General features: G+C 38.3%; 2 protein-coding genes across 4 annotated transcripts in view; both read left to right on the forward strand.

Annotated features, from left to right (window-relative positions):
- The window catches only part of LOC113048121 (ras-related protein Rap-1b), a 42343-nt gene extending 32622 nt beyond the window's left edge, over positions 1-9721 (forward strand). For all 3 annotated transcript variants that reach the window (XM_026209668.1, XM_026209669.1, XM_026209670.1), the window contains exons 3-8: positions 1309-1377; positions 2306-2362; positions 3849-3989; positions 5151-5294; positions 7762-7877; positions 8059-9721. In XM_026209668.1, coding sequence (XP_026065453.1) covers positions 1309-1377; positions 2306-2362; positions 3849-3989; positions 5151-5294; positions 7762-7848 — 498 coding nt within the window. In that variant the 3' untranslated portion in view covers positions 7849-7877; positions 8059-9721. The remainder of the gene's footprint in view (positions 1-1308; positions 1378-2305; positions 2363-3848; positions 3990-5150; positions 5295-7761; positions 7878-8058) is intronic.
- Positions 9722-11111: 1390 nt separating this feature from the next.
- Positions 11112-13487, forward strand: LOC113048122 (malonyl-CoA-acyl carrier protein transacylase, mitochondrial-like). Its single transcript, XM_026209673.1, has 4 exons — positions 11112-11753; positions 11873-11960; positions 12567-12784; positions 13009-13487. The coding sequence occupies exons 1-4, from the start codon at positions 11346-11348 to the stop codon at positions 13417-13419; spliced, it is 1125 nt and encodes a 374-aa protein (XP_026065458.1). The 5' UTR covers positions 11112-11345; the 3' UTR covers positions 13420-13487.
- The last annotated feature ends 441 nt before the right edge of the window (positions 13488-13928 follow it).

Raw genomic sequence — 13928 nt, forward strand, 5'->3', positions numbered from 1 at the left:
TTTCTTTATAATAAGGACAGTTGTCAGCTTTTTTTTTATATTCATGCCACCTTCCCACAACGCATTAAACATATCATAATTCAGAAATTAAAAGCATTCTCGTCCTGCAAGAGTTATATTCAGGTCAATGAATTCATATTTATGTATGCATTTATGTCCAGTATTCACTCATTTATTTATTGCCGTTTATATCAAGCTATCTTTTTAGATAGATCCAGACACACACACAGAATATTCATTTTGGGTGAAATATCCATTTGGGTGAAAGATCCTCTCTAATCTTTTCTGTTAACTGGTCTCTTCTCAACAGATTTCTCCCAGAGACTGCATTAGCTGCCCATAATTTCACAGCACACAGGCACTCATCTAAATTCATGATTCTTTCTTCACTCGTCATGGCTCTTGTTTATTTAGCTTTTTTTTTATTCACACAGAGGCATTAGGTAAACAAATGATCTCTCGTTGACCAGGACAAAGCCTGCTGTATGTGACGAGTGCTCGTGCAATGAGATCACTCGTACCTCGTGACTCCCATCACCTGCCTGCGCTCGGTTTTCAGTCTTCTCCTCTCCCCTCTCATCAGGCTATTGTCTTCCTCTCACAGTTGATCAGCATCTTAATGGTTGTTTAAACCTGTATGTGGATCCCTGTCCAAACCGAACTCTCATTAATGAATCCAGGCTGGGTGAAGTGCGATTCAAAGGGGATGATCAAAGGTCACCCGAGGGAGCTATGAAGGCCCTGAAGCCCCCGAAGCCCCCGCACCTGTGGGCTGCATCGCATGATTTTCACACTCTCCGACACCCATGCACTTCCAATGAATTCACTGCAGAGCCAGTAGCCTTTAATTCGGCCATTTGTTTCAACAGAATTGTTCTTCAACCCCCAGCGATTTTCTCGAAACCCCTTGGTTGTCATCTATAAATCGTTCTATGTTCGTGGCGGTAGTTAACTGCTAGGTAACTAGTATCCCAGCAACATCGGAATGCTTTCTGATCTTCAAACAGTGAGTGCAGGTTTCACTCTGTGGCCTTTTTTTATGTGAAGTGGCCATTGCTCTTTTCATATGCACACCTATGCAGTTTTCAGGGCAAGGAGAGCGATAATGACATGCAGTGGCTTGTTTATGTCATAAACCGATGCAAAACCTCGAAGAGTCTTTCAAATGGAATTCCCCGTCAGCCACTGGAAGTGAAAGTCATTTAGCACTGTGTCAACATGCTCTTGTTTGAGTATCGTAGCATTTAATGGCCACGGTCTTTTCTCTTTGTTTTCCCCTCTCTTCCTTCTCTCTCTCTCGCTCTCCAGACTGTTCAGTTTGTCCAAGGGATCTTTGTGGAAAAGTATGACCCCACAATAGAAGACTCATACAGAAAGGCAAGTCCTGCATCATTTTTACTGTGCATAAGTTGTCAAACCAATGTCTTTTTAATGGGTTCCAGACTCGAAACCCAGTTTATTGTTTTCTGACCTTTTCCTAGCCCAGCACATTCTGTACAGTAACACATGAAAAGGACTTATCCAAATATAGTCTGTATATATATATTTTGTTGTTGTTGTTGTAGGAACCATGAAGTAAGCCATACTGCTTTCATAATTAAATACCTCATGTCATTTATTTGGACTGAAAAAAAGTTAAGAAGTAATAGAGACTATTTGACATCTCACATTTGCTATCTCTTATCTCACAATGTGTTCATGTTTTCTGTTACGACAAATAAAGTCGTCTAATATCCCACAATTGATACTCTTATGAGATTTTTATATCTAGGTGCAGTCACATTATTGAAGTTTCTGCAGAATTTCACAGACAAAAAAGATCCATTGTCTATTCTTAATATCACAATGCTGTTTAAAGCACAGCTCACACTGAGGGAGTTTAAACCAAGCAGTTTTCTGTAACCTACGTGGAAAAATCTTTCACCCTCACATGAAATAAATAATAATATAACAGTAAACAGCTGCACATAAGTTCAATTCTATATTTATGTCCCAAAGTGTTAAACTACCTACAGTTACACAAGACCCAAATGGTGCAGCACTTTGCAGGAAAACTAAATGGCTCCCATTATAATCAATGAAGCTGTCTATAATCAATGAACTGGAAACACCCATCTGTGACAGTCTGCTGTGTATTATATAGATTTCTGCGTATGTCCGAAATTTTTTCTTTTTTTTCATGATAGAATCTCTCAGTTGGGACAGTTTAGCACCATATATCTGATCATTTTTAAATACTGAAGTTGCAATACTTACTGTAAGTCATTTTGTTATTGATTTTGATGTTGTTTCTCTGTCTTTGCAGCAAGTGGAGGTGGATGGACAGCAGTGTATGTTGGAAATTCTGGATACTGCCGGAACGGTAAGACAGTCCGTGATCAGAACTTTCTTTTAATAACATACGGATTACATTAATACATGCATCTATGCATTTGAAAGATTCAATGATTTTTCAAGCCAGTCATACTGTTACATGCAAATGGTATTTAAATGTCCCCTGACGTCACCGCCAAGATAAAATCTTGTATGGAAGCTACCAGCATCAGTATACAGTCTCCCGTGTTAACTTCTAACTATCAACCTGGAGATTAAATGGATGGTTTGAATCCAATGGCATTTGAAAACCTCATTCAAAAACATTTTCAAATCTATTTTTTTTGTAGTTGTTGAAACTTTCTCACAATGTAAATCAGTCACAGAGTGCTGTGCCGATTGTGTGTCTTGACCGTAGCACAGCTAAGTGTTACATTTGCCCCCGGTCTCCCCCTACTGTAAGTTAAATGATAAATAAGTGTGTGCGTGTGCATCCTCGTGGTCATCCTCGTCTCATGCAGGTGCAGGAGATTAGAGAGCGATTTTCAGCCCTGTGGGGGATAAGGGAATATTTCCAGTTCCACGAGCCCCTGTTTTACAATCAGTTGTGGTGACAGATGGTGAATGTTGTCCTTGGGCTCTCTGCCCCAAAATGGAGTCACGGTCAGATGAAACGGAGCCAAAAAAGCTGAGAATATTCCTGTCAGAGCTGTAAACTACAAATTGGCTACAGTTTTTGTACAGTAGGACTGGGACTTGACAATATAGTGCTAGTTGCAAAAAAAGGAGACTCCAAAACTCAAACTTAATTGAATCCTGAAAGTGGGTGAGTTGAAACCACAAAGTCAATGACTTGTTGTGTAATGCTGAATAAACTGCAAATGCCATACAAGTATTACGGCTGTTAAAATGAACATTCGCTCACCTTCATATTGAGCCAATCTATGGAAAAGATGTTTGGGAGAATGATCATGCTGCTCTTTTTCTTGTAATCAAAGTAAATCGTGACCAGCAGCTTTCAAGCTCCAGAAAGGATCAGAACATTTTTAAAATATCTTCATGGAAGAAAGCGAGACTATACAGTTCTTTGAGTTTGTTTGTGTGGATTCCTCCCCCACAAAGCCTGAGCTCGTGCCCACTCACTAGCACATTTAATGAGACTCTAAAAATCATCATTTCTCCTCCACAGTCGTCTTTTACTAGACATATCGCACGTTACTTTTAACAGCCATCTTCAGTCCCCACGGGTTTCAGAAGCTCTGACCACATTCAACACACTACTAAACAAAGTTTAACATCGAAAGTGCCTTTGGCCTTATTACTTTCACACCTTATCGGGTCACTTGACATTCAGCTCATATCTGAGTCAAAGTTCATTATGAACCACATGTTTGGAGAGTGATTCTTCACAAAAAAAGTGCTCTGTGCTCACTATGAATGTTATTTTTTTGTAAAAATTGTCTGTCGGTAACTCCACTTCTCCATACACTATCTGACCACTTCTCTTCCTCACCTCCTCTTTCTCTCCCACTCAGGAACAATTCACAGCCATGAGGGACCTGTACATGAAGAACGGCCAGGGCTTTGCACTAGTATACTCCATAACGGCACAGTCCACCTTCAACGATCTGCAGGACTTGAGAGAACAGATTCTGCGGGTCAAAGATACGGATGACGTGAGTCTCGTCCAGCACTCCATTTCCACTCCAGAATCTCAAACCGTCTGCCCTGCCTTTACCTTTCATCTCACCCTGTGAGCCCTTATGCTTGCCATCGTCAATAAGGGTGACCTTTCAGCTGTGAAGAGGCTCGTCTTTGTTGACATGAGTACAGAGTTTTTCTCTTTCAGTCAACCTCTCTCTGTTTGACTGTTCTGGATGATGTTCTAGAAATAGGGATAATGATGATCCGATTTTTTTTGTTTGCAAAACCATATGAAATTAACATTATTGTAATCATACACGCTAAAAATCAACAACTTTAATTGAAAATGATCGACTTAATTTGCAAAAATAACTACAGTATGTGAGAACGTGCCTTCAGATGTAGTGTCTTTTGTCACTAGGCGTATATTGAATTTGTTGAGAGGAAATGAATCAGTGTGAAAGGTGTGTGTGTGTGTGTGTGTGTGTGTGTGAACTCATTCTAAACGGTTTCTGAGAAAGATGATAGTGTGACGACCTCAGTTGACCCGCACTATATCTGTCCACTTCCTCAGCTCAGCTGATTTAACACAGGACGTTTCAGTTATTTATTCTGCCTGGGCTACTTGCTTTGGGTTTTTTTTTTTTTTATCGTTTACACAATATGTCAGTTTCCTTGTTGGTTTTGAAAGTATCTGCTGAAAACAACAAAAATGCAAATGCTGTGTCTTATAGTTTCACTTCTGCTATCATATCTGGACTCTCAGTTGAAAAACTGAGAGTTGTGTGGGAGTTTTTAAGCTGCGTTCATGGAGTTGTATGCAAATATACTTTTTTTTTTTTTTACTGTATCTTTTTCAGTTACAGTGGCCCCCTAAGAATGATTTCTGCTAATATAGCTACACAGTTTCAGCTAATGCCTCTAAATAGCTCCCTAGATGAAAAACATATAGAGACGCATGGAAATAGTGACCATGTAAATTTATATTTTATATCATTTTTTTCTATTATAATCTGATCGGTTGCTTTATTACTTCTTAGTGGTGTGCTGAAAAATGCAAATGAATCTGCTCTTCTCAAACAGACAATGACTTGTTTGTTCTAATCCCTAAACCATTGTATTATCACTTGATTTCTACAAGGCATCCTTAAATGACTCTTGAAAGTAAGTGTATTTTCGTTTGTGTTTTCCAGGTGCCCATGATCCTGGTGGGTAATAAGTGTGATCTGGAAGACGAGAGGGTGGTTGGGAAGGAACAGGGCCAGAATCTCGCCCGTCAGTGGAACAGCTGTGCTTTCCTGGAGTCCTCTGCAAAGTCCAAGATTAACGTCAATGAGGTGAGCATGACTTAAAGACGGAAAAGAAGACCTGCCTTTACCTATTATGCTACAAAAAATCACAAATCTCTTAACCTTAAAATTATACCTTGATTAAAAACCTTAATAACGATTACAATATATATATTTTTTAATCTTAGGTAAAGCTACATTCAGTAGGCTGTATATGGGCATGATCTTTCCCCAGTTTTTCAGTTGGGGTGAGGCTTGGGTATGAGCATGGAGCTGCTCTTCTCTGCTGAGGTCTCAGAACAGTGCCATTGTCAGCTAGCGATATCTCTCCAAGCAAAGCGTAGTCACACATTAGCAAAGCAGGCAGTCAGCTGCAACAGTCGGACACAGAGCTTCCTTTTGTGAGCAGCACGACTCGGCCTACGTACATCACATAGAGCTGCTTTGAGTTCAGTCAGTTAGAAAATCCAGCTGGCTTTAGCAGAACGACTGGTATGACGGTGTTCACTTAGTTCTGCTTACAAGCTGAGTTATATGAAACCGCTGTACTGGTCTGGAGTCAATCTTGGAGTTTATTAGAGGTTACCAGAAGGCAGAAGGTGATGGTTTGAAGTCTTCAGCTTTTTTTTTTTATCACGCTTGGGCATTGCTCCAGGATTATTCATTTACTTGTGTCAAAGCGCAGACCTGCATCATCATTAAAGTCTCCCGTAAGTGAAGTCCAGATACTGATTTAATGGATCTTCGGTTGGAGCTCTCTCAATAAGATAATGAGGAACTTCAGCTGCGAGTGACCACAGTCGAAGTGATTCATCACTCGCAGTTAATGCAGACAGAGCCTTTTACTTTTCACAAGCTATCATGTTTCTTCTCAGTCACAAGATTCAACAGTTGGATTGGTTTCTTATTTTTGAAGCCCAAAGTGACTAAAATCCAACTAATAACCACTATACAATTAATACCAGTAGGAAACGACACATTTTAAAATAATTTAGCTCAAAATAACTGATTTGCTGTACTTTTCTGAAAAAAACAATAGATTTTTATGTGTTCAAAGAGTGATCATTTAGTAAAATCTAAAATAAATTTTGATTTCATTTACTTTAGGCGATTTGATTAACATTTCTTTTATTCAACACATTCCAGATTATTATTCAACAACAGTTGATCCTGCTTCGCTTGAAACCGCTCTCTTTGGTGAATCAAAATACACTTTAAAAGTTAATTTGTGTAAGTTACGTTTTCATGGACAAAACAATACCAAAAAAAACTATTAGACAGTAAATTACAGGATTAGAAAGGAAATTTAATGGTGGCATGGCTCTCTCTCTCTCTCTCTCTCTCTCTCTCTCTCTCTCTCTCTCTCTCTCTCTCTGATTTGCATCATTTCTTTTTTGTTTTTCAGTTTTCCATTCAAAGAATAAAAGAAAAAAGCCATTTATTAAGTTGAAGGGGTTTCTGCAAGTCCATTTTCTCTGTTAGACTGCACAAGTTTGTTACTTTGCGCTGATTGTCAATACCTTTTAGTAAGGTGCTTCCTGTACTTCTGTTTATCTGGCGTTACTGAGATCATACTGTATGTTGCTTTGTATAGCAAAGAATGGATTAGGAGCTTATCCTTCTCAACTCGCATCCCAAATCTGCCTCTGTCTCCACACAACACAAGGTAGCAGAAATCTTATTCCTAATCCTGCTATATCACACATCAGAAACAAACATGCCATTGTGTTTCTGGCTGCTACACTAGTTTTTCTCTGGTCATTGTGTAAAAGCTGCAGATGTTGTGTGGAACTGATGGATGGTTTTTCCCACTGGGAGCTGAACATCTGTGTGTGGAAGCGTCCACACCTCCGACTGTGTGTTTTCTCGGTTTCAGTCTAGGGCTGAAGTACTCAAGCAGACACATTACATTTATTTGTAAAAGCTGAGTCTGAGTTGGAAGCTTGGCTTTATATAATTCTTATTTTATTTAGAAGATGACATGGTTTCCACATATCATTAGACGTGCAAATAAAATGAGTATAAAGTTAACTCTGTTTGGTTAGTGGGGGTGTGTCATGGTGACTTGACTTCCAATCATAGTGAAAGTTATTATTACAACTGAGAAGCCTCCGATAAAAACATGAAAGCTGTTTGTTTTTCTTCAGGAATGTATTTTAACATATGAGTCAAACAAATGCAGGACAGCCATTGATTTTATCTTTCTGTCCACTGGAAATTTTAGAAAAATGTGGGACATTTGATCATGGTCTCTGTATGATAGATTTATGATTTAGGTTTGGTTGCGTGTTGTTTTTATTTTATAAATAATTGTCTAAACTGTAAAATGTCAAAATAGTGAAAATGTCAGTGATTTCATGTTGAAACCGTCATGGAGCTGAAGCGACACTTTAAAGTACAGGAAACACTTAGACCGTCATCATGAGAAATGGGGAATTCTGAGACTCATCTAGTCTGATGGCACATGTATGAATTCACTGACAGTTGCTTTGTGTGTGTGTGTGTGTGACTGCAGATCTTCTATGACCTGGTCCGGCAAATCAACAGGAAAACTCCAGTACCTGGAAAGGCCCGCAAAAAGTCTACCTGCCAGCTGCTCTAATATACAGCTGTTCTTTTGCTCTGAGCCAGGTAGGATCTCAATTATGATTGGCTGAGCAGAAATGATTGACAGCTCATCACATTCAACATTCTACAGCCCTTTTTAAAAAGCTTTAGGTTATAGAAACTGATTAAAAAATGAGTTCTGTTTAGATCTAAAAGGAATTGAACTTTTATTTCTCCTTTTTTTTTTCTTCCGGTCTTCCTGCAGGTCTGATTTACTGCTGTCTTTCAGCAGTGCCAGCATTCCGACGTTACTAAAACTTAACATCGAATGGACTTTCCTATGTGGTGATGCCCCTTTAACAAACCAACCAATCAACCAACAAACCGACCGACAACCAACCAATGGATTCAAGGCTACAGTACCATGACCGTTTTTTGCACATAGATAACATCATCACTTTCCAATGTCGCAAGAAAGAGATTTTTACATATAAATATATAAATATATATTCTAACTGTATGCAACTGAATAAAAAAAAAAATGAAAATGAGTCCACGAATACTGAGCTAGACGAAACGAATTTGAAAAAATACAGAGCCTACACGCAGTGTTATCGCTAACGGAGACAGTCACCGTTGTAAACGTAAGGAGGGAATGTCGAAGCAGGCTGTGCACGTTGTCATGGCAATTACAATGATATTTATAAGCACCACTATTTTAGCCGGAGAGGAAGTCCAAAGAGCTCCTATATAAATCATTCTCACATCTAACTTTCACTCCTTTTTTTTTTGTTGATGAATATTTTGTAACTGTTTTGCTTTTATTCTAAAAAATTATTGGTTTGCCTTTTTTCTTTTATAAAACGACTAGATTGTTGCTCTGTTATATTCACAACAGTTATTGATGAGTTTTACGGTAGGAAATACCTGTGGATACAGTGATGTACATGTAAAAAGTTCAAAAATATAATTTGTTTTTTTTTCTGAAACTTATCATTGTCCTTTGCCTCAGATGTTGCCTTCAGATATGTGTTAATATCTTTTTCGTGTCTCTTTTTTTTATTTTTCTTGATTTTTTTTCCTGAGGATTCATTTCCACGATCTCATACGCCACGTCGGGTTTCTTTGTTTGGTTTGCAAAGAACTTTTTACAGCAGCCAGGGGTATTCAGAAAATAAGGGTTTGACCATTTAGCTTTAGTATCCATCTGAAGTTCGTCTTTTGGGTGGTCTCACAATAAATAGTCAAATCCCGCTTGACAAAGCTGATCCTGATCAAATGGAGGACATATATTTTAAAGAATTGGGTTTTTTAATACACAGGAACAACAAAATGTACAACCAACTATACTCAAACTGTGCTCTTGCTTGCTGATGCATCTGGTTTAAACGGAGGATACGAAAACCAAATATTGGATCCTGTCAGTAAAGACTGAGGAAAAGATGTCTGTTAGTGACTGTTTTGACTTTGTAATAATTTGCCCTGTTTTCTGTCTTCGTTAATGTTGGTTTAACTGAATGTGGGGGTGAGGGGACTTACATAAAAAAGAAAAAAAAATGGGAAGAATTGATTAAAAAAAAGAAAAAGAATTGTACATCAAGTGCAATCATAAAGCGTGTTGATAAAGGAGGCGAATGCGCTCTGTAGAGCGGTTGTAGCATTCGATACTGGTCTCTTTAAACATCGAAATGACTCTTCACAGGGTGCAGCATGCGGTATGTACACATAATGAATTGTTTATGAGTGCTTTGAGGATTTGCACTGTGTAAAGTGAAGAACATGACTCCTGGGGAGTGTCCGAGCAGCGACGGACACAGGTTAACATTACAAGTCGTGTGTTGTTCTGATTGCTGCAAGCAAATGCCTTGATGCTTTTTATGTTATGAGGGGGGGAAAATGAATAAAAAAAAATTAAATGAAGCAAAAAATCGGGGGTGTACAAGTGTCAACTTAAAAGCCTTAATTAAAAGTGCTGCAGTTTTGTATAACCGAGCATCTTTAGTTTAATCAATTGGATTTACATGCAAAGTCACATGCAAAGCCAGTTTTTGCCACTTGAATGTTTTGTGACTTGTTTCGGCATTTTCTGTCAGTCCAATAAAAAACAAAACCGTTCTCTACCATGATGAACGTTTGCTACAAAAGCTATTATTATCTGTTTAAGACTGATCAGAACTGGAACTGGAAGAGAGAGAGAGAGAGAGAGAGAGAAACTGGATGACTGGCATCTTTCACTTCCCAGAAACCTAATGGAAGGGTTCTGGAAATACGGTTTCCTGCAGACGAAAAATAATGGTCTTGTATCTTTGTACTCCAGCACTTTATCCACTGATGATATGTTGAGATGCTGTCTGCGTTCTAACCTGTGATTTCAGACCTTACATCACCTCAGAATACACCATCATTTAGTAGCATACACTAACAATTTACAATTAATTCAAAATAAAAACACAAACATTATGTAGCCTACAAGACACAAGATTAGTTAGGTCTAATTTGTTGACAAATTTGTTGCAAAAATTCAGAGCAACAGTTTCATACATGTATATATATATATTTGTGTGTGTGTGTGTGTGTGTATGAAACCCTGGAGCACAAAAGCATTCATAAGCATTCATAAGGGTCCATTTTTACACATAAAACATTCAACAATAAGCTCAATAATAAATAAGCTTTCCATTGATGCATGGTTTGTTTGAATAGGATACTGTTCGGCTGAGATACAACTATTTGAAAATCTGGAATCTGAGGGTGCATAATATTGAGAAAATCGCCTTTAAAGATGTCCAAATGAAGTCCTTAGAAATGTGTATTACTAATGATAATACTTTTTTATATATTTACGGAACATGATCTTTACTTAATATCCTAATGATTTTTGGCATACAAGAAAAAATCAATCATTTTGACCCATACAATGTATTTTTGTTACAAATATAATTGTGCTACTTAAGACACAGACACCCAAATATATATATAAATATATATATATATATATATATACACACACTGGTTATTTTGTCACCTTAAATATTTTATTTCAGACTATTTAATGTATTTTCAATTAAATGTAAACAAGAAATAACCATGAAAACTACATAAATCTAAAATAAACATTGACAAATATAATATCACACCATTATTTTGACAAACAGATACAGTAATCAATTAAAAAAAATAGTATAACATGAAAAAAGTATCCTCCTGACACTTAGCAACGACCATATATTTTTATATTAAATGTTATATTTTATATTTTGAGTGCGATATAGCCTCCAGTACACGAGATGGCGCTATGCTTTTGTATGTTTTCCAGACTGCATCCGATACACGAAGAAAAGTACATGACATGTGGTAAACACAGCAGTGCTACAGAGGTTGTAATAAGGACTTTGACTTTTGAAACGATTGATATAATCTCATGAAAGCATGGTATCGCAGAACACACGTGTGACACAGGTGTGCGTGGTTTGCATTTGACCTCCGCTCTCAGTAAGAGAGCGTTCTTAAAAACAATGTGCTGAATTTCATTTAAACGGAAACGGTTTTATCATGAATCTCGGCGTTACTCTCGGGTGTTGTAGTATAGCTCGTTTGTTTCGGAATAAGGCGACGGTCTACATTTGCAGAAGCCTGTCAGATGTCCCCATCTCGTCTGGTGGCAGTCAGCCCAGCCCTGATGAGGAGAAGACCAGGAGAACACGCAGAGCTCCGGGGAAAGCGTCTGTCCTGCTGTTCCCCGGACAAGGCAGTCAGTTTGTCGGCATGGGAAAGGGACTCCTGAAGTATGGAAATGTCAAAGAGATGTTTGATGTAGCTGAGAAGGTGCTTGGCTATGACCTGCTGTCTCTGTGCTTAAATGGGCCCGAGAAAGATCTGATGAAGACGGTTCATTGCCAGCCAGCTGTTTTTGTCTGCTCACTGGCTGCTGTGGAAAGACTGAACCATGAAAACCCTGCTGTAAGTTACCCATAAAATCAGTGTACAGCTAATCTGTTAGGACTGACAGTGGCATGCATGTATGATTAATATGTGGTCAGTATTAAATTAATGTCAGACTCACTGACCCTCATCTGTAGGCTATTGAGAGCTGTGTGTCTGCAGCAGGTTTCAGTGTTGGGGAATTTGCTGCTTTGGTCTTTTCTGGTGCAATGAACTTCGCTGAAGGTAAAGCTTGTTATTAAACATACAAAATTTTCCCCTACAGTCTTGTAATTAGTTACTACTATTAAAGTCATTTTTGTTTGAAGTAAAGTAAAAAATAAATATTAGATGACAAGCGTAAAACTGAAATGAAATCAGTTAAAGTACTAAAATCACTTAATAACTTAAATAGAATAAAAAAAAAATTATAATAAAAATGTTAAAAGCACAACAAAATGGCTAAACCCCTAATTATATATATATATATATATATATATATATATATATATATATACATACATACATACATACATACATATAAACAAATAATTGTATTTATTATTATAACTTCTAAATCTGCATAAATTAAAGGCTATCATGATCTTTGAGTACATCATCATACATATCATTGTTTTTATCATCATAGTAAAGACTTGTTGTTGTTTTTCATTACCGTAATAAGCATTGTAATTAAAATAACCTCACAATCCACAAAGTCTTACCATACCTAAAGGGTGCAAATTATGTATTTTTTGGGGGGGGTAAAATGTAGCCTGAACATCTAACAGCCAGTTTTTGGAAGATTCACCCACATTAATTTCTCATAGTGGTCCTGTTCTCTGCTCACAGCTCTGTTTGCAGTCAAGGTGAGGGCCGAGGCAATGCAGAAGGCCTCAGACCTAGTATCTAGTGGCATGTTGTCTGTAATTGGCCGACCTCAGGCCAAGTACAAATATGCCTGCGTCCAAGCCAGAGAGCACTGTTTGTCTCTCGGTATCCAAGAGCCTGTGTGCGCCATTGCCAACTACCTATTTCCAGATGGGAGAGTGATAGCTGGCCACAAAGAGGTAAGATCCATCATTTGGAATCGATACAGAGCTTTGTTCATGTGAAATATTTTAGGTGTGTTGTTTTGTCTATTGAAGTCAGTTCAACTCTACTGAATCATTTACAATAAGACCAGAAGTATGCTTTAAATGTAGTCAATTTTGATTTCATTTTGACTTTCTGATAAGATGAAGTCTTGACTGTTAATTCCCGCTGTGCTTTTAACAATCTATCTCCCCCACAGGCTTTGGATTTCCTTCAAAACCGTTCCAGAGAGCTGAACTTCATGAGAACACGGCTGCTGCCGGTTAGCGGGGCCTTTCACACCGTGCTGATGGAGCCAGCGGTCGAGCCTCTAAGAGACGTCCTCAGAAAGATAGAGGTACGGCGGCCAGAGATCTCCGTGCACTCCAATGTGGACGGCAAGCGTTACATGCATGACAAGCACGTCCGCGATCAGCTGAGCAGACAGCTGGTGTCTCCGGTGAAATGGGAGCAGACGCTGCATGAGATTTATGAAAGAGCCCAGGGGCAGGAGTTTCCTCACACCTATGAGGTGGGACCTGGCACACAATTGGGCTCAACGCTACAGAAGTGCAACATGAAAGCCTTTAAGAACTATACACATGTAGATGTTGTATTGCCACAGGACTGATCAGTGATTTGCAGTAAAACTGTAACATTAGTTTTCTTCATGCAGATAAATACAAACAAACCCAAACACTTTGTTTTCATTTGGAAAATTTTATTGCGCTTGTTGGTTTGGAAAGTCTAGCTTCCTTTAGTAGTGCTTTTTAGTGGAAGAGGTATAACTATTCATTGGCCCAATTATCCAGCAACAGACTCAAAACACACACACACACACATTCAAAAACAATCTTCGACTTGCAAAAACCATCACATATATGAGCTTACATCTGTGAGCCAGCACGTCATTTAAATCAGTTATAAAAGAGAATGCAAAATAAGCATTTTCTTTTAAAAATCAACCGTGGTTACATTTGAGCCAAAGACCAGCTCTTGACCCCCTCAGTGTCACATTCAGCCTTCATATTCATTCCAGGTTATGAGGAAGATAGACACAGCGAGCAGAAGTAAAGCAAACGCTAATATGTATGTGGTCCTGCGAGAGCAGTCAGAAATGTGCAAGTTGGATACCTGAGA

The sequence above is a fragment of the Carassius auratus genome, chromosome 29 (assembly GCF_003368295.1).
Source record: "Carassius auratus strain Wakin chromosome 29, ASM336829v1, whole genome shotgun sequence".
Taxonomy (NCBI): domain Eukaryota; kingdom Metazoa; phylum Chordata; class Actinopteri; order Cypriniformes; family Cyprinidae; genus Carassius; species Carassius auratus.